Source organism: Spinacia oleracea, chromosome 4 (genome assembly GCF_020520425.1).
Source record: "Spinacia oleracea cultivar Varoflay chromosome 4, BTI_SOV_V1, whole genome shotgun sequence".
In the NCBI taxonomy this organism is placed as follows: Eukaryota; Viridiplantae; Streptophyta; class Magnoliopsida; order Caryophyllales; family Amaranthaceae; genus Spinacia; species Spinacia oleracea.
Genome location: NC_079490.1, coordinates 146,369,805 through 146,391,100, shown reverse-complemented (window position 1 = coordinate 146,391,100; position 21,296 = coordinate 146,369,805). Strand labels below are relative to the sequence as shown.

At 36.9% G+C, this 21,296-nt stretch overlaps 2 protein-coding genes across 2 annotated transcripts; one reads left to right on the top strand and one right to left on the bottom strand.

Annotated features, from left to right (window-relative positions):
* Positions 1 to 255: 255 nt before the first annotated feature.
* On the bottom strand, positions 256 to 947 carry LOC130472000 (small heat shock protein, chloroplastic-like). Its single transcript, XM_056842402.1, has 3 exons — positions 906 to 947; positions 654 to 794; positions 256 to 489 (listed from the first exon to the last, which is right to left on the bottom strand). Exons 1-3 carry the CDS (start codon positions 945 to 947, stop codon positions 256 to 258), a joined length of 417 nt encoding a protein of 138 aa, XP_056698380.1.
* Positions 948 to 17,165: 16,218 nt separating this feature from the next.
* Positions 17,166 to 20,454, top strand: LOC110792442 (arginine decarboxylase). Its single transcript, XM_021997244.2, has one exon. The coding sequence runs from the start codon at positions 17,861 to 17,863 to the stop codon at positions 20,099 to 20,101; it is 2,241 nt and encodes a 746-aa protein (XP_021852936.1). The 5' UTR covers positions 17,166 to 17,860; the 3' UTR covers positions 20,102 to 20,454.
* The last annotated feature ends 842 nt before the right edge of the window (positions 20,455 to 21,296 follow it).

Genomic DNA, 21,296 nt, shown 5'->3' with positions numbered 1-21,296 from the left:
TTCCATGTGAAAGAACTACGATGCAGCTGACAACAACATAACTTTTACTTCAAATTGATCAATTGATCGAGAACCAATTAATATTCACAACCACAACAAAGCACCCACAATGAAAAACAGTAAACAAAACAAGCTTTTTTTCTAGCAAAAGCAAGAGATAAACACAACTAACATGATTAAAATTCACTCGTACATATTACCAAAAATACAAGTCCTCCATAAACCTTGTGATTCCGAAACTCTCTAACAATCGCATCAGTTAGCTGGAACGAGCTCAATGTCCATCCTCTCCTCAATCTTAACCTTAGGAATAGTAACCTTGAACACTCCATTTACCATCTCTGCCTTGATCATATCAGCCTTGTATTTAAGGATTGACATCAAGCGGACCCGACACTCATAAGATTTAGGGCAGGTATTGTCATCATCAAACTCAGAGTCTAATTTCCTGATTCCCTTCACACACAGATCGTAAGTGCGCATGATGCCCTGTACATAGACCTTCACATCTTCTTTAACTATTTACCATATCCATTCATCCCAAAGCATGATATCATCGAGCTCCATGAGGCCAAGTTCTTTGCAGGCATTCTCTCGAAGATTCGATATACTTCATCCACACTCCCACATTTGGAATACATGAGTTACCTGACCCCTACATTTTCTCTCTGAGGCATATCATCAAACACCTCATATGCATCATCATATAGCCCACACAGCGAATACAACTCCATCAAAGAAGTCATCAAAACACAATCTCTCACATATCCATCAACCAAAACCCTCCCATGAATCTACATCCCCTCAATCAAGCCAAAATTCACAGTACAACAATCAAAACAAAACGACAGAGTAAGACAATTTGACACTACTCCCTCCCGTCTCATCCTCCAATAAAATTCAACCCCATCAGCAGGAAAATTACTACGAGAAACTACCCTAATCATGGTATTATAATGCGAAATTTATACATTGAAATCTGAGTGAAATGTTTAAAACTCTATTTATTTTGTTGACCCTAAAGTTTTGATGATGACAAAGCAAACTCCTGACAATTGGTTAAGTTATGTTGCATAATAGGTTCCGAGATCCTTAGAGGGATAATGCTAAGTTAAGGAGATCCTGAGTTGGATAAACTAAGCAACATGGAATATAAGCAAGTAATTGATCCATGTCAGACACTACATTGAAGAAATAATCATTAAGCAAGGCGAGATCCTTAGGCGAGTTCCTAAGGAGAGATCCTCATATATTATGTGGATCCTCGACGTTCCAGAGAAGGAACAAATTGGGAAGTCTTCGAGTGAAGCTTCTAAAGGTGCGACATGAAGACTACAACATATGAGTTTATGTTTTAGGATTTATGTAAGTATTTAATAAAGTTTATAAGTAATTTGGTATGAAAGGGACATAGTATTTTGGTACGTTTTAAATGAAATATGTTAACTGTAATTATAAAAGAGTTTTAACTTGGAAAATCTTTTTAATAAATAAAATGTATTTAATTAATAAATGAAACATAGGATTCTGATTTATTCTCCTTGTTTCTCAAGTAAAAGTTTTTCCACGTTCCTTGAAACTCTCCCCACGTATTTCTGTTTAACGTACATTTAGTGTTTTGATTTGGTCTCCCTTGTTTCTCTCCAACTATGCCCATGTTACTGAGCAGTAACTGTTAGTGGGTAGTTGAGGAGAACATGGGTACCCAACCCTAAGTAAAACTCTCCTATAAAAGGAGAAGAGTTTTAGCTTTTCAAAACACACAACTGATCTTTGCAAAATATATCTTAAGAGCTTAAACGTTTTAAAAGAGAATCAGTTTTCAAAAGAGTGTCCCTTGAGTTCCTTATTACTTTGAGCTTTATTACGTACTAGAGTTATATCAAATTGTATTTTTGGTTTAAGGGTTGAGTGATCCTTAATTGACTTAGAGTTAAGTCAAAGAGAAACAGAGCGACTTAGAGTTAAGTCAAAGAGAAAATGAGCGACTTAGAGTTAAGTCATAGAGAGAAAGAGGAGCACAGTAATCAAAGGGGATTGCTGTGGGGAACTCGTGTTCGAGAGGAGCTCGAGTTAAAGAGTGTATTTGTAATAGAGTTATTGCATTAATACAAAAGAGTAGTGAGGTTCTTCTTGATTAGGGTCAAGAAGGTTCCTCCATTTTATATCTTTCTTCGCTCATTATTCTCAGTCTCTTTATTGTTTAAATTCCGCAAGAAACTTACCCAAGTTCCCAAGAAACAATTCACCCCCCTCTTGTCAAGTGTTCCTACTGAACTATCATATTTTATTTAGTCTAGACTATAATTATTTCAAGTTAGTTAATGGATTTTGATTTAAAGTATTTTGGTGGGCCGTTATGGTTCCAACTTGTAGTAAGACCATTAACTTTTATTTATTGTTTTGAAAGTTAGTTAATTCTGCTGCGTAATTCTGGTACTAGTCTTAGTCGTTATCACGGTGGCGGTAATACTTTGATAATTCCTTTATTTTAAGTTGGAAAATAGTTTTATAAAGGCAAAGAATTATAAAGGTGTTACAAGTAGGGATGCGCCCACATCTAATACGGAGTTAGGAAGAGGGCGCGAAGCGGGTAGCGTTGTGCCCACATCTCATACGGAGGACATAGAGTTAGGAAGAGGGAAGCGTGAGAAATTTTCATCGACGAAATTGCGTGACTGTGTGATGCATACAATACGGAAAAAATATAATACTTCTAAAATCCCACCTACGACATCATCTTCCTCAGGTACTCCTTATCCTATTACCTTACAGCATTGCAGGAAGAAAAGACACCTAAAACATTTAAACAAGAAATGCAACATGAGGGGTGGCCTGAAGCAATTGGCAGCTGAGATTACTTCCCTAGAGGATCAGGCTACTTAGACACTAGAAAAGTTGTCAAAAGGGTAGAAAGTAAAGGAAATGTGTCATTTACCCAATGTGCATTAGTCTAATACTAAAGGTTCAGATTAATTACGAACAATTAATTCAGTGAGATCAAGTGATCGGAACAGCTGGCTGGAGCAATGCTTCCAATAAGTGAATTCTAATCCTAATTAGGCTCACAGCTTACTCTTGTCTGAACCTATAAGGTCACACCATTGGCATGTAACAGATCATCGAGTTAAATGAATAGGAAATTCAATTAATAGTTTTTCGGGATATTAGTTCGAAAAAGATAATTATACGATTTAACATTGGATCGCAAAATCGTATATCATGTTGCGTATATTCGTAAGCTAGGCGAAATGAATAATCGTATTGTATGACAATGGATCGTCAAGTACGAAACGATAAATAAATTATCAAATGATAATTTAATAGCAAACACGAAAGTAAACCCATGAGCCAAGCAAATGAGATGCAAGGCCCATGGGGGTAGTGTGCATGCTCGCGGCGCTGGCCCGTGGCCTTGGCTACTTGGATGCATGCAAAAGAAGGCAGCAGCAGCTGACGCTGATTACGTTGCTCGCACTCCTCGTGGGACTTGCTGGCCGGTTGAGCCTTGTGCTTGGCCGGTTGGGTTGGCTTGATGAAAAGGTTATTTTAATAACCTATTCTACATGTTTTCCAACTTAACCTAATATTATATTCTAACCTAAGGCAAGAGAAAACCCTAATTCTCTTTGTGCCTCCATATATTAGAGTGTCCACCCCAAAAGCTAAACAATCTTGAAGGAGATCTAAGCCATCAATCTCAAGACGGATCTGAACGTGTCGGTGAAGCAAGTAGAGGAACGACATTTGTAGTTCTTGTTCGTGTTCGTTGAGCTAAAGGGGAAAACACGCTTCACAGGTAAGTTATGCTTAATCTATACTTTATACATGCTTCCTGGCTTTGGGGTAATTCCGCTATCATGTTATGTATTTAACTGTAAACCCCTACAGTGGTATCATGAGCTTCATGTATTTAAATTACTTATTATCATGTTTATATGTTTGTGAAGTTTTCGACATTTTTTTAATTTATTCGTAACTTTTCGAATGTTTTTCTTGATTATTGGATGAATCGTTGAAAAGTTGTTGTGTTCGTAAAGTATCGAAATTTCGACTTTTGTTACCCTAATCTGATTGAAACGGAGTTTTAAAATCAACTCATGAGAATAGAATCTCAAAAACAGTCCCCGAAGCATGATTTTTTGGGAGTTATTGTTAATTAATGAATTAAAACATTAATTTTAGTGGAATATGAGATTGTAAAGAACTTGGCGGGTATTTTAGATATTTAAATGGTAGACACCAAAAGTGATGTTACTGGAATATTCCTTCCCTCTTCAAATAGAGTGATTCGTGGCAAACAAAAAGCAAAAATATTAGTAGTAGACTAAAATAGTACGAGTATTCCGTAATGACCAAGTCAAGTTTGTGTTTAAGACTCCGATTAAAAAAAACAATTAAAGGTGGAGATTCGTTTGGGGGAGTAGGAATCAAAGAGCGCCGTCGAGTTGCCTCGTGGGTGTCACTTCAACCGTGAAGGTCCCTTCTAGCCCGGCTATCTGTTGTCTAGTTGTCTATTGAGTGGAGTATATTCTATCTCGATCAATTGGAGAAAAAAAAAAGGCAAGATTCAAGATGATCAAAGCCTTCGTTTTGTTTCCGACCTGAAACACCCTATCTAATCTAACCACTCCCATCATTATCCCCTTTAAATGTCCAGCCGCGTCTCCTGTGAGATCAGTCACACCATCAACTTGATGGTGTGACGAGCGCGAAACCAATAGCGTACCTCCCCTAAAACTATATAAAAAAAAGTAACAAGTCTAAACTATAGAAGTAACAGATCTAAACTATAGAAGTAACATACCTAAACTAAAAAAATACCTCCTCTAAAATTATATAAAAAAAAAAAAGTAACATGTCTAAACTATAGAAGTAACATACCTAAACTAAAAATGTACCTCCCCTAAAACTATTCCGTATAAAAAAAAGTAACATATCTAAACTATAGAAGTAACATACCTAAACTAAAAAAGTACCTCATCTAAAATTATAAAAAAAAGTAGCATGTCTAAACTATAGAAGTAACGTACCTAAACTATAAAAAATACCTCCTCTAAAATTATTTTAAAAAAAGTAACATGTCTAAACTATAGAAGTAACATACCTAAACTAAGAAGGTATCTCCCCTAAAACTACTCCGTATAAAAAAAAAGTAACATGTATAAACTATAGAAGTAACATACCTAAACTAAAAAAAAGTACCTCCTCTAAAATTATAAAAAAAAAGTAACATGTCTAAATTATAGAAGTAACATACCTAAATTCGCAAGTGTGAACTGGTCTCACCATCAGTTGATGGTGAGGACAGTCTCATATAAGAATTTGGGTTAAATGTCTATTATACTTTTGGGTTTACCTAATTACACCCGGTTATTATTTATAATTTTGGGTTACATGATTATTTTTTATAGAGTATGTATTTGACAAATTTATGTCATGTTCTTTTGGAGCGAATGAATCTAAACTTATTACCTTAAATGAACTAAACTATACACTCTATATAGTATTAAATGGAACTAAATTGAATTTACAGGACCTGAACTAAATTGAAATTTTAAAAAAAATGAAAAATATCCAATAAACTGATATATCCTTGTACTCCGTATATATTTGAAATTGTAAATTGTATTTTATTATTGGGATCGCCAAATTAGACTAGAAGAAACAAAAAATAGTTGAATATTAATTTGTTTCAATTTATATTATCAAGTTGTTATTATTCTATATTTGATGTTAAATGCGCGTACTATTGAAGAAATAAGATGACCAATACTCCATATTTTTTTTTTTTTTTTGGTGCGAATGAGCCACAAGGGCAATATACCAATACTCCATATTGGAGTACATTGTAATATCCTCATCAATGTAAAGTATAATTAAATACCTTCTTTTTTTGACAGAAAAAATAAAATTTAATTAGAATAAAGTCATACGACGGTCTAATTAAATACTTAATATATTGTTGTATTTATTGGACAAGCAACGTACAACTACAAAGTAAATAAGTTGCAAGAGAAAACTCACAGAAGACACCAATTGCAAGAGATGTGGAGCTACTGAAGAAACACTCATACACCTGTTGCGTGACTGCCCTGCCTCTAAGTGTATATGGGCATCAGTTGGTGGTACAGCACTCTATCCGTCCTTTTTGTCAGGTAACCTCACAACTTGGATTACCAAAAACCTAAAGGCGGAGGGGCTGATTTATTCGGATAAGTGGCCAACGAGTTTCGCAATGACATTATGGTGGATATGGAAGTGGAGAAATAATGTGTGTTATGGGCGTAGCAACGAAATTCCAATTGATACAGGGCACTTCCTGCACCTCCATATTGAAGAAGCATGGTCCAACTTGAACAACAACATGGCTGTACCAAACACTGAAGGAAACAGAAGACCAAGAGAAGTATACATCAAATGGCTTCCTCCACCTGAAAATTGGGTAGTACTCAATACAGATGGAGCTTCCAAAGGCTCGCCTGGAGCAGCTGGTGGTGGAGGGGTCATTCGCGACCATTGTGGCACATTCATACGAGCATTTACTGCTAATCTTGGTATTTGCTCAGCCTATAAGGCAGAACTAATGGCAGTGTCCATTGGTATTGATATGGCTAAGGCACTGGGCATCACTAAGCTAGAGATTCAGATGGATAATGAAGCATGTGTACAAGTACTAAAGAGCACAGCAAGTCAGGAAGGGGAATGTTACCACATCATTAATCACTGTCGTTCCTTGCTAACGGCAAACTGTTGGGAGACTCGGCTTCGTCATTGTTATAGAGAAGGTAATAAAGTGGCAGACAAATTAGCAAACTTAGGGGTTGGACAGGAATTGAAGAGAGATTGCTCTTCTTTGATAACCCGCCAAGAGAGTTAACCTCCCTCCTGCGTGAGGATTTTGAAGGTGTCACGACACCTCGCCTAATTATGTAATTTTATTTTTGTCGGGGTTTTTCTCCCCTCTTAAGCACCAAAAAAATAAACAAAAAAAACAAAGTAAATAAGTTAAAATAAAATAAATTCAAAAAAAATAAGATCATCCAAGAATACTTTATAACTAAATTAACTTTTGAAAGTTTTTTTCCGAGGAAAACCCAGGAGTGTCTATAAGTTCAGATACGTTTAATTAGTAAGTCTAGATAAAATAATTCCAGAATCCCCTCAAAAAAAAATCAGAAAATTAGTTGAATAGAACGCACCTCTATCTAATAGCAATACTTTAAATTGACTAAATACATCAAACATACACATACAACGCTTGCATATAAAACTAGTTTAATTTGTATAGGTTTATACTTTCTCTGCCCTTATTTGTTTGCCCCGTTTGCCATTTGTTTACGTCCCCTAAAGATTACACCTTTACTATAAATGTTCATGAGACGACAACTTTATTTTCACATAATATACATTTGGTTTGCCACTTTTATCTCTTTTTAATTCCACTAACTTATTTCTTAATAAAGCACATTTACTTAATGAGAAAAATAATAAGGGACACAAGGAATAACTCATAAGGTAGACCGAGATTATTAAAAAAATTAACTAAAATGGGGACACATATGTGAAAGGAAATGCAGAGGAAGTTTCATGTTAGATGAGTTGTTGTAGGTTTTGGATTTAGTTGAATTGGAGTGATGTTGCCACGCTTTTACTTGCGTTAGTGCTTAACTCCATGACTTTCCTTCATCATGTTACTCCTCTTCTCCTCTACATGCGTATCAATGTATGCAATGCTCTGTGAGTCTGTGTTGGATGTTTCGTTAGCTTTCATTTTTTTTCCCCCTGCATAACGCACCCCGTTCACTGGGTGGAACTTGAAATAAGAGTTTCTGTATGTATATAGTGAGATTCGAAGCCAAAACTTATACTATTTGGTTTCAATAGCTTTCCACTTAAGTCAACTCTATATTAGTTCCTTAGATTCTAAGGCTTATCAAAATAGCCAATTTTTAGATTTCAATGAAAATAATAAAATGTAATATTCTCTTAGTATATCCTTAGGCCGAAAGTAGCCAAAATTTTCCGCCCTTTTCTTTTTAATTTACTCATGTTTTTATCATGAGTTTTAATATAAAATACGAAGTAAATAGTAAATTGTTTATGTATAATTAGTTATTTAATGATGAGATTAGTTGAGGGTTCTAATTTTGGCGGAATATATATGTGAATTAGATTTTAGCTCATGCGATGCACGAATTATAATAAATTTTTAAGTTAAAATAAAATCACATATATACCAATTACTATATTTTATATTACAAATCTTTTAAAAAGGCCGCCTGACCTGTCAGACTACCCAAACCATGGGTTTCGCGGGTCAAAAACATGGATATGGGTCATAACTTTCGGATCATATAAAACTATATTTTCATCCCATTTTAAACCCTAATTCATTTTCTCTCTCCTCACAATCTCTTTGCCCCTCTCTCTCCTCAAAATCTCTCTCCTCCGTTTTCGCCGGCATCAACGCTACAAAGAAGGTGAAGGTGCATCGGCGAATTTCGTGCTCGGTTGTTCCTCTCCGGCGTGAGATCTGTCTTCGTCTTTGTCTCCCTCAAACTCTCCGCCTCTCCTTGCATGGGTGACGTCCGTCTGTAGACACCTAATTCGTGTCTCCCCTAGTGGGATGATGACGAAACTATTATCCTTGCTAGCTGGTTGGAACACCTCCGTGTGGAATGAAGGAAATAATGCCCTTGGTCCAAGTATGCATTCAATGTTAAGTCTAATAAATGCGGTTCAGTATTAATTAACAAGTTAATAATTCAGTGAGATCAAGTGAACTGAATGCCTAGCTAGAGGCCGCTTCAGTTCAAGTGGAATTAATGATATTAATCCACAGCTTACTCTTGACTGAACCCGTAGGGTCACACAAATAGTACGTAAACGGATCAAGTATTTAATGGCATTAAATACTCCATCTATGGATATTCGGAATCGACGGATCTTGGTTTCAGTGGGAGCTGAGATCGTCACAGGCAAGAAATGAATACTCCGGAAACGATGATATTGCCGGAAACGGAAATATGGATCGTATCGGAAATATTAATATTATCCAAGTCGTAGATGTTGCCGGAAACGGAAACATGGTACGTATCGGAAAATATTATCGGAAATGGAAATATTGCCGGAATCGGAAATATTGCCGGAAACGGAAATATTGTCTGAATCGGAAATATTATCGGAATCGGAAAATAATTCCGGAAACGAAAATATTAAATATTTGTTCGAAACGGAAATTAATTCCGGAATCGGAAATGTTAAATATTGTTCGTATCGGAAATGAATTCCGGAATCGGAAAACTAATCGGAAGCGCGTCGTACGAATTAGCATCGGACGTACTTGCTAGACGAAGGCCCGGCACGAAGCCAGGCCCACGTCCAGCAAGGGAAACGCGCGCCACAACACGCCAGCCCAAGGCTGCGCCAGGCCCACCGCAAGGCAGGCCCAGCGCGCGCCCAAGGCTGCGGCAGTCGTGGGCTGCGATGCTCGGGCTGTGCGCGCGCACGCATGGCGCCCTTCGTGGGCTGCTGTGCGTGCGTGGGTGTTTGTGTTCACATACGAAACCTAAAACGTACAGGATTCGTTTAATGATTAAATTCCTAATTCTATTTGATAAATTAATTAAATAAGAGTTTCATTAGGATTCTAATTTAATTAATTCGTATCCTAATAGGATTCCAATTCTCTTTCCATACCCCTATAAATATGTGGCCTGGGTTCACAATTTATAAAGAGTTTTCAAGTATTCAAAGTGAGTTTTTGAGAGAAAAATTCAGACACATTCCTTGCTTAAAAGTGCCGAAATTTTTAGTACCTTAAGGGCGATTCTAGTTGGTCAATCTTAAGGCGGATCCGGACGTGCTGTGGACTATCTACGGAGGGACGACACTTGGAGTCCTAAAGACTTGTTCTTGTTCGGTTCGGGCGCAGCTAGGGAAGGCACGCAACAAAGAGTATGCATCTAAACTATGCTATATGATTATGTGTAAATAATATGTATTCCTGGCTAAATGGTTTTTCCGCATGATTTATGAGTTGTCATATGTATCATAACCTAACATGGAAGTCCCAATTGCTAAGATGTATTCCAAAATCCAAAGTCCAATTTCCGAGCCCGTTCCCATTTCGGAACTCGGCACAAAATTCAATTTTCAAAATTTAAGTTCAAAATTCAAACAAAATCTCACATAATGGACCTCTCCGTTGGTTTTACAAAGTCATTTCCAATCAAAATGACATTAAGCAATCCAAAATCGGGCGCCGACCCACAAAACTGAGCATGTCGGGCCCCGTCCCGGAAAACCGAGTCCAAATACAAAACCCGAATATAAAAGGTGAGTTTTTAGTCGCAAAATATTGCCTTAACCACCAAGAAAATCTACGCTCCGAAGCTCGTACAAAGCCCCGGTACGAAGAAAGGACGGCGTCATCGTCCTTCTTTGGCGCCATCTGGGACACGTCAGCAGCGCCTAGCGCTAGCCCTGCACCTGGCGTTGGTGTGGTTTGACTTTTAGCCGGATAATACCATATTTAAACCCTTCATTTTCACCCAAATGGAGGAGGAGAATTGGAATACAACGTCGTAATACACATTTTCCCTCTTAAATTCCAAATACAAAAATCTTCAATATTTCTTACAATTTTTCAAACGTTAAAGCAATTGGGAGTACAAATCGGAAATCTAACCTAAACCTAACAAGGTAAAACCGAATCCCTAATACAAACCACCATGATTTAATCCAATTTTCTACCTTTCTTATTTCAAGTTTACTAATCCTAAGATGTTCTTGTGATGTTCATACTCACTTGAACTAGTAAATAATAAATAATAAATAATACGGAGTAAATAATAAATAATAAATAATAACTACCATAATCATAATTATTTATTAATAACAATAATTACATATAATATTAATTTAATAATAGTAATATTTAAGTAATATTTAAGTAATAAGAACGATAATAATAATTATTATATATATAAGAAATAAATGTCAATTTTAATTGCAATTTCAAGAATAAAATTAATTACAAAGAAAGATGAATCCGTTCTTTTGAACTGAACTGAATTGAACTGAATGAAGCTGAACTGAACTTAATGGAGCTGAACTGAACTGAACTAAACTTAATGGAACTGCAAAAAAGTCCAAAAGAACAGGGCCTCAATATCGCAATTTCAATAACGCACCCTTTACTCGCCTTTCCAAGGCGATGTGGTTTTGTATGCATTCCAATGATTCCTTTTCTATTTGTGATGATGCTTTATGTGTTTATTGCTTTCATCACCCAACATGCCAAATACAACCATATACAAAAGGTTACATCACGCTTAACAAAGATAATTTTTGGACAAACCGGTCTTAGCTAGGTTCCTTGAATTAACTTAAAAAGCAAAGTGACCACGTACAAGTAGCAATTTCAATGTTCCTAAATGCATGATTCAACCAACCTAGTGTCTTGATTAGGATTTCGCAAAACAATCCTTGTATTGTGTTTGAATGTATTTCTAAAGTCTACCAAAATAAGTGGTTCGTTCCCGTACCCGAATCTCACACATTCGGTTTCAAGATTCAATGCCTTGTTCAAAAAGAGTCAACTTTGGTCTTTCCAAACGGGACACTTAATATGTTTGGTGGCGACTCCTTCAAAGTTCAATATTTGAAAGCCGCAGGGATATTTTCCGCACTTTCTTATATTTTGAGCTTTGATTTTCTATGTTCGAAATTCAATTACATCATTTGCGTGAACCTAGAATTTGGCTCCCCTTTTGGGGTGGGATTGAGAAGATCAAGTCAAATCTAGTTGATCACACACTTGACAAATTGGACAAGTTAGAGACTTTGGTGAGTCTTAAACAATATTCATCAAACTCTCGTAACTTACATACAAAATTCAATATACAAGGTATACGAAATACGAAAAAAAACACGAAGAGAGTAGATTTTATGGCAGTAAATTTAAAACGAAAAATGCAAAAATTGAGTGGTCATGTTTCACATTTCGGCGCGTAATAATAGCCCCCTTATCTCGTTTCATCCCACATTCACATGGAGTAACGTAGGGGCTGGGGTGTGAAGAATCTTCAGCAAGATAAATAGATAATCTACATTTTCCAAAATTTTGTCGAAACATGTTTTAATTCAATGCTCCTCTAATCTATCATCAATGACAAAATAATTCATACATCGGGATTGTAGAGGAATCCGACCGATGTGTCAGTGTCAAAATTATCACGTACTCCACCCGGTAGACTTAGCTTAGGATCATCTTTTTCCTATGGTCTTGGGTGTAAAGCTTAATCAACAACGGATTCAATAGTTTCATACTTTCTACGATTTTTAATACTCGCAACGTTTGTGATTTATACACTATTCACATACTCTTTGATTATTATTGGTGATTTATACGTAAGGTGGAGTATTATTAACGGAGTACTTCGTACGTAGTATATAATTTGTATGATCGTTGGTTAATGGATGTCAACTAGCCTAGTCACTTAAAGTCACGCGAATTTATATCTATGAGATTATAACATGTTTCAAATTACGCCTACATTATTTGCGTTTTTACTCTCCCTCTACGTACATGAAAGAAGATAATGTTGGTGACCCTTTCAAAAACAACAAGGTGCGGTCTTAAAACAATACTCCGTAAACGTCATTCAACGTGTAGTTTCAAAATAATATATTTTTAGGTCAAATACTCAATTATATAATATTCTATACAATGCTTAATCTTATCATACAATTAAAATGAAACAGAAAAAGTATTAAAAAATTCTTAGCATAATTTATTTCTTAGAATTTGAATAACGTACTTTTTTTACATTGACTTGAATAATTTGTTGAGTTCATTGACCATATTATGACCCCAATTTAACCTATTCTGTCCGTAGAAAAGTGAATATTAGTGGATGAACGAACCAAAAGACTATTCGTTTTCCTTGTGCCTAAAATTGAAGGTCATTTTCCGAGTATGAGAACACGGAATTCAGAAAACACCGCCTTAGAAAAGTGTATTTGCTACATTCTATAGCATCTCGTCAATATACCTGTATGTTATGTTGAGCATTTAACGCGGGAGCTACACGTTTCGTTATGTTGCCATTGGAATAAATCACAAGCAACAACCATGGCTGAGGGAGGCATAACTGAAAACCCCTTCCAAAAAAATCAAGTCCGTATTGAATTGAAAAAACCAAAAAAGATAAAAAGGTTCCTCCTCAAAAGGAAAATTGCAACAATATTTTCATGCCAAATTATTACGGATTACTCCTTCCGTCCCGGAATACACGCACTTGTTCGAGTCGACACGCTTGCCAATGCATAACTTTGACCACCAATATCTTTAACTACATATTATAAAAACTTATGAAATATTAATATTTTGAAATTATATGTTAAGATGAAGCTAACAATATATTATATGCAGTGCCGGGGCTATAATTACGCCACGATAATGGGGCCCTGTGCCATTTCTTAAAATGGGGCCCTCGGCTCATTACTGTAATCAAAAATTTTATTTTCATTAAACAAAAAATTTTTAATAGTTAATTAAAATTTCAAAATCAAAAATTTCCCCCAAGGCTGAGGGGTTTGGATGTTGAACCAGCCTGGGAGTTAAACAGTCTGCTATATCTAGCAGTAGCACCCTAGTTTTCACAGTATACCGGTGCTGAATTTGTCCTATTATGGTACCCGTTAAAATTGATGTTTAAGGTCCAGAAGAAATGGTTTGGAAGGAATCCGTTAATCTTATCCAATATATTTTTGCAATTTTGCAGCAAAATTAACACAAACAACGCATGTTATATACTCGATAATTCAATCAAACATTTATAATAAAACGCAATTACGCATGTGCGATACTCAACGCAGATATAAAATTATAATTGGCAAAATCAAAATTTCATAATTTAATTAAAATTATTAGCAAAATCAAATTGAAAAACAATGAGACTATCAAAACGTACAAAAAATTAGTAGATTTCGTACTCCTTAGCTTTGTGTGTTTTTCCCAATTATTGTATCCAAAAAATAGAGTGAATTCTAACAATCAAGCTTGTATTTTTATTTGTGAAAATGTAAGAATTTGTAAAATGCATATGTAGGGAAATTAGGGTGAAAAATAACAGTTTAATTATCAATTTGGAACATTGAATATTTATCTGTTTGAAAACGATTTGAAGGAAAGAAATTAAATTAGAGATGAAAAGCTTTTTTGAAAGTTGGATGAGAAATTGAGAATGGGGAAGAAGGGATGAATTTGTGTTTTCCAAGTAATTGGTAATCCCAACTGCTAGCAGCCTAGTAATCACCACATAAGTTTTTTTTAAAAAATAAAATAAAATAAAAGGAAAATCTCAGTCAAAGTACATTGTAAGCGCCGGAAATCAAGCAAAAATGTGATTTTTGATTAGAAGGGGAATCGAACCCAGACAGCTTGCATATTAACATGTTATGTTAACCAATGCTCTACATTAGTATTTATGTACATTTAGGAAACTGTTTACACTATATTTAAAATTAAAATTTGGGGGCCCTGTTCCGTCGCTCACCCCGCGCCGCCCCAGAACCGGCCCTGATTATATGCTAACTTTTGTTTTCATATATTAGAAATAAAATAGGGTCAAAGTGAATTATGTAAATAGTGCAAAAAGTTAAACCGATGCGTGTATTCTGGAACGGAGAGAGTAGAATATAATGGACCACGGCTCACAAAGGAGAAAATATGCTAAGACCGGAGAGAATGAGAGATTCATGATTGTAGTAGATTATAAAAGGTCATAACTAGTTCAGGCTTCATTTTTGGAACATATCCCAATTTATCCCATTTCCCTTTTTATCTTCTTTATGGTTTATTTATGCCCTTTTAGTGATAAATTCGAGGACCGTTTCTTTATAGACCACATGGTTTGTTAAGGGATTAACCGATCTTCGCGTTGAAGTTTAGAGTACAAAATTATCAAATTGTGTTTTGCTTAAATCCAAAAGTAATATCGCCCGTTTTAGTCGTGTGTAGCCGCTGCAAGTAATGCATTTATCACTATCAAATTTATTAAATTTCACAATTAACATATTTTGCATGTTAACGCAACAATGTCGATCGATAAATCTCATAATTTGTCATATTTAAAACAATGCATCTAGATAGTGAACTGAAACACGGGAAATTAGGAAATTAGGATGTCCTTAACAACATATTAATATCATCTCGCATATTCCCAAATCTTGCAATTTCTACAGCAACATACAGTTCTTTGCTAAGCCATCTCAATTGAGTTCAAGTCATGTATAGTCAATTTGGCAAAATCCTTTATTATGTAAACAAAGCCAACGTCTTCCTACAATTGACGGTATTACATTAAAATTAAAACATTGAAATCTTCCCTCAAAAATTAAAGCATCGAACTCAAAATCAAATAAGCAAAAAATTTAAAATGAGAAGTACAAAATTTTAACAATTGACATTGATATTTAGGAAATTAGAAGAGGAATTTTATCACTAGATTGCTTATCCTTTGTTCTAGATATTGGAGTATGATTAAAAAAAATTAAAAATTTCTAATGAAGTAGGGAAAAAATTCTTTCATTTACATGACCAATAAATAAAAAAAAAAATTATACCTAGCAGATGGCGTGCATAGCTACAATAGGGAAATACTACAAACTCATCCACACCTTTTGTCCTATTACTCTTCAATTCCTCTACATCATCTTCTCCTTAAAAGAGCAAAAATTATATGATTTATCAATAATACGAAAAGTTGATATAAAAAAAATTAATACGAAACTTTTTTTAATAACATGCAGGAATAAATCTTTAACTTTTGGCTTTTAGGTAGAAATGATTCTAACCGAATTTTCTAATGCCAGTTAAATCTAAATTGGAAAGGTAAAATCATAATTAAGAATTGTAAATTGAGAACTAAAATATCCAATTATTTAAGTGATAGATTTTAAAGGAATTTATGGATGAAGTAGGTTGCAGGGAGAATATGAAGCCCAAGAGGCATTGCAATTAAAATATCACATAGAGAATGTGAAAAGCAAGAAGTGGATTGAGTCGCTAACCACTTAAAAGAGAGTTGAAAAACACGTGGCAAACAAAATAGTAGACGGACACATGGCAATCAAAAGTAGATTGACACATGGCAACTAAAAGTTGACTGACACATGGCAAATAATAGTAATTGATTTCGCTTTTTAAATACTAGGTATTGATTGACAATTTTACTTACTTCGTCCTTAATTTTAATAAAAAAAAATTCTCTGCTTGATATGGTGAAAGAGTGATGAAATTGATCATCCAAGTCATCAAATAGGGTCCGAACCCCCCATTTGATGAATGATCACAGTATGGAGGTAGTACACGGGTCTTTTAATCTGAGTTACTCCATCATTTCCTAAAAGATTGCCTTAATGTTCTTTTTGGTCCATCCTTTTGAGTTTTTTACATATCATTTATAACATGTGGTTTTCACACGTCTCCTCTGACATTTTACCCCGTACTCCATATTATTTAAATTAGCAAAGACACGAGACTACCAACACACTTGCTTTTCTTTTGCTTTCTTTCCTAATAAAGTAAAAAAAATGTGATTTAGGATAATATTTTAGGGACGGAGGAAGTATGTTTGTGTATTAAGTGACCTACAAGTCTGGTCAAATCTAGCAATATGTGATTTTTGTATATTATCGATCAACTTATAATTATGTACATAGGTAAAATAAACTAATCTAGCCATATTCATCTCCAAATCAATCGTAATCAAATTTAAGTCACTTAAGGGCTCGTTCGTTATCACTGTTAGTTTTCAATTTTTGGTTATAAAAGTCATATGATTTAGATTGAATCATGAACTAAAAAATAGTCATACTTCAGTCACGTTGAATTTGAAAACTGACAACAAAAAACTGAAAATTACTTTTTGTGGTTTTCATATTTTAATTTTGTGAAAAACAGAAAACTAGAAATAAAAAACGATACCGAATGAGGCTTTAGTTTAGGTTACGGTTCGATTTTGAATTTGAATAATTTGGGTGGAATCCAATCCAATCCAATTAATTAGGTATAGTGTGATCCATCACAATTATCTCCAAGAAATTTGCAACTCCGTTTAATTGTTTGGGATTCCACCCAAATAAATTAGAGTTTGGACTAATAAAGTACTCCGTAATTCACTAAAAAATTAACAAAAAGCAAAAAATAAAATAAAGAATTTTTCTCACCCGGTCATCCCCAACCTCAGCCTCCCCTATAAAAGAAACCTTCAACCCTTCATGCAATTCTCGCCCACTCTCCCTTCATTTAACCTCATTCAAACTTTCGCAACAAATTCCCGATTTTATCTCCTCCCACATTTCCTCCCTTTCTTCTGCAACTTTCCCTTATTCAAACCCTAGCCGTTTTTCTCTCTCCTCCACAACCAACCAGATCTCTAATCTGCAGTTTTGCAATCTGCTCTGCATGGTTAACTTCTTCATCGTCTAGATCTGTTCTTGTTCCTCACATCAGCTATCTATTTGTTGTCATTATATTCTGCATACTTCTCCTGAAGTCGTTGTGGGTAAAGCACGGCCGTGTGTTTTCGGTGTTCGGGGTTCGTCCACCGCGCTTTCTTTTCTCTCCTGCCTCGTTTGAGGGGGTAGCCGGGGCCATCGGCCTCGGCGGGTTTTAAAGCCCCCATCTATACGACCCTTGGGTTAAATCAAAGAAATAAAAATTCCCCTCTTATTTATTTTTTCGCCGCCGAGGAATAAACCACCCCCTGATTTTTTCGGGTGTTTTTAGTTTTTTTTTCATAGTTTTTGTAGGAGAGAGAAAACAGATCGGAAGGGGAAGAAAAAGATGCCGGCGTGTATTCTCGACGCCTCTGCCGCCTCCACCATCGTTTCTGGTGGTGGTGGTCCTCCTGGCTTCGCTGCTGCCTTTTCCAACAACGTCGATTATCTCTCTCTTCCCCTGCCGGATTTATTTTCCGGCGTACTTCCTTCGACGAACTCTACCACCATAACCACAGCCGCCAACGAGTGGTCCCCATCTCATTCATCATCTCTATACCGCATCGACCGATGGGGGCCACCTTACTTTGCTGTTAACGCCTCTGGGAACATCACCGTCAAGCCATTTGGTGATGCCACGTTGCCTCACCAGGAAATCGATTTATTGAAAGTTGTCAAAAAGGTTTCCGACGAGAAATCAAACGGTGGATTGGGTCTTCAGTTCCCACTCATCGTACGGTTCCCTGACGTCCTCAAACACCGTCTCGAATCTCTTCAATGTGCTTTTGATTTCGCCGTCCAGTCCAACGGGTATGGGTCTCACTACCAGGGAGTGTACCCTGTGAAATGCAACCAGGATCGCTTTATTGTTGAGGATATTGTGAAATTCGGATCCGGATTTCGTTTTGGGCTGGAAGCTGGGTCCAAACCGGAACTCCTACTAGCTATGAGCTGCCTCTGTAAGGGTCACCCAGATGCTTTCTTGGTATGCAATGGTTTCAAAGATGCTGAGTACATTGCTCTAGCAATTATCGCAAGGAAGCTTGCCATTAACACCGTCATTGTGCTTGAGCAAGAGGAAGAAGTAGATTTGGTGATTGAATTGAGCCGGATGCTCGGCATCCGCCCTGTAATTGGTCTCCGTGCAAAGCTCAGGACGAAGCATTCAGGTCATTTCGGGTCGACTTCAGGTGAGAAGGGAAAGTTCGGATTGACAACCATTCAGATTCTCCGGGTTGTGAGGAAGCTTGATGCAGTTGGGATGTTAGATTGTCTCCAGCTCCTGCATTTCCACATTGGATCTCAAATCCCTTCCACCACCCTTTTATCAGATGGTGTTTCTGAGGGTGCACAGGTTTTCTGTGAATTGGCTCGTCTTGGTGCTTGTATGCGTGTCATCGACATCGGTGGCGGTCTTGGGATAGATTATGACGGGTCTAAATCAACTGAATCCGATATCTCGGTGGGTTACACATTGGATGAGTATGCTTCTGCTGTTGTTAGAGCTGTTCAGGTTGTTTGTGACCGCAAGGGGATGCAACACCCTGTTATTTGCAGTGAGAGTGGCAGGGCTATTGTTTCGCACCACTCAATTCTGGTATTTGAGGCAGTATCCTCCACTGTTAAGACTGCGCCGGCGCCAATTTCATCTCAGGAACTGAATTATTTGGTCGAGGGGCTACCTGAGGAAGCTCGTGGAGATGTTCACAGTTTATCTGCATCGGTTACAAAGGGGGATTTTGATGCTTGCTTACTGTATGCTGATCAGTTGAAGCAACGTTGCATTGAGCAGTTCAAAGATGGGTGTTTAGGAATGGAGCAGCTCGCTGCGGTTGACGGGTTATGTGAAATGGTGTCGAGCGCCCTTGGTGTGGGTGATTCAGTGAGCATTTTCCATGTCAACTTGTCAGTTTTTACTTCAATTCCTGATTTTTGGGGGATTGGGCAGTTGTTTCCGGTAACCCCAATTCATAAGCTTGAACAAAGGCCTGGGGTTAGGGGGATTTTGTCTGATTTAACATGTGACAGTGATGGTAAGATTGATAAGTTTATTGGAGGCGAGTCTAGTTTGCCTCTTCATGAATTGAGGAGAGAGAATGGCAATTGTGGTGGTGGTGATGGTGGGTATTATTTAGGGATGTTTTTGGGCGGGGCTTATGAGGAGGCACTTGGGGGAGTCCACAACCTGTTCGGTGGCCCGAGCGTTGTTCGGGTTATGCAGAGTGATGGCCCTCACAGCTTCGCGGTGACGCGGGCTGTTCCGGGTCCATCTAGTGGAGACGTCCTCCGGGTGATGCAGCACGAGCCCGAGCTCATGTTTGAGACACTCAAGCACAGGGCTGAGGAATGCCTCCCTGACAACGAGGAGGACATTGCCTCCCTTGCAAACGGGCTGGCCCGTTCCTTCAACAATATGCCTTACCTTGTGGCTGGTCCCATATCTTCATCCTGTGGCTTCATCAACAATAATAACAATGTCAATGGGTACCATCATCCTTACTTTTGTGGTGCTGAGGATAGCTGCAACGGCAATGCTGTCGAGGTTACTAATGGCGAGGATGAGCAGTGGCCTTATGTCTGTGCTTGAGAATAATCCACATCCCCAATAATGCCGGCCATTTTTAAGGTCGTTTAGTTCGTCGTAGAAGCCGCCAGTTTCTGTTTTTTCAATTAGAGTTTTCTTTTCTTTTTTTAAAATTCAAATTAAGTAATTTCCATTATCATGACATAGACAAAGTGTAAGAATCAGGACTTATAGAGTATTACATTTTGTAGGATGGAAGGGAAATGCAAGGTTCCCGGATTACTGTTTGTAAAAATTTCGGGGATCTTTGCGTTCTTCCTTCTATTATGTCATTGTTATTAGACCTCTTTTGTTCACAACTTAAACCCGAAACTAATCTTTTTGGTTGAAGTTGAAAAACTTGTGTTCAATTCTTCCTTATGATGATCTTTTGTAAGAACTTGATTATTGTTTGTAAAAAAATCGAAAATCTCGGCCCTCTTTTGTTCACTATTTCAAGCTAAACTAGTCTTATTATTTGCCTAACATTGGTTCAAGTTAAATTTGTGTCCGGTTCTTTGTTATGATATTGAATGGTTGTTGCTTTGACACACTTTGAAACACTGTCTAGTTAGTATAATCCAAGTGATCTTGTGTGGGGCCTTGGTTCCGTTTTTGCGCTTTTGTGACACTTTTGAGTTAATGGAATGTTGACGTTTATAGATTTTGCGATAACGTGATCTAGAGAGGTTTGTGGGCCTTGTGGCTGGTGGGGCAAGTGTACCTAATGCTGTTTGACGCTTTGAAAGGTTGTAGTTTGCTTGCCGTAATTGACTGGTTTGCCACATAATTAATTATATGGCCGTTAATTGGGCTTGAGATTGAATTTGTGTTGAAAGAAAATGTGTGATTCCCGGAACCTAGGTAGCTGTCTTATTTAGAATTATCTTGTTGCATCAGCTGTCGCACATTAAGATGCAGTCTTAAGTCTTAACCTGTTATGGTCATGTTGCTTGGTTCACAGAGGTGTCCCTGTATTTGTTGGTTTGAGGTGATTGGATTCTGCGAATAAAAGGCACGGTGCTCGTTTCATGTAGACACCCAATTGGTGGTGTGGTACCAAACTTAGGATATCTGGAAGATGCTAGTTTGTAGTGAATGATTAAATGTCGAATAAAAAGTCAAGTTGGACCATGGCATTTTCAAGTATCTATTGTGGGTTAAGAATAAAAGATGATATACTGGAGATACTGTGATTTGTGGTATTTATACTTGAGCT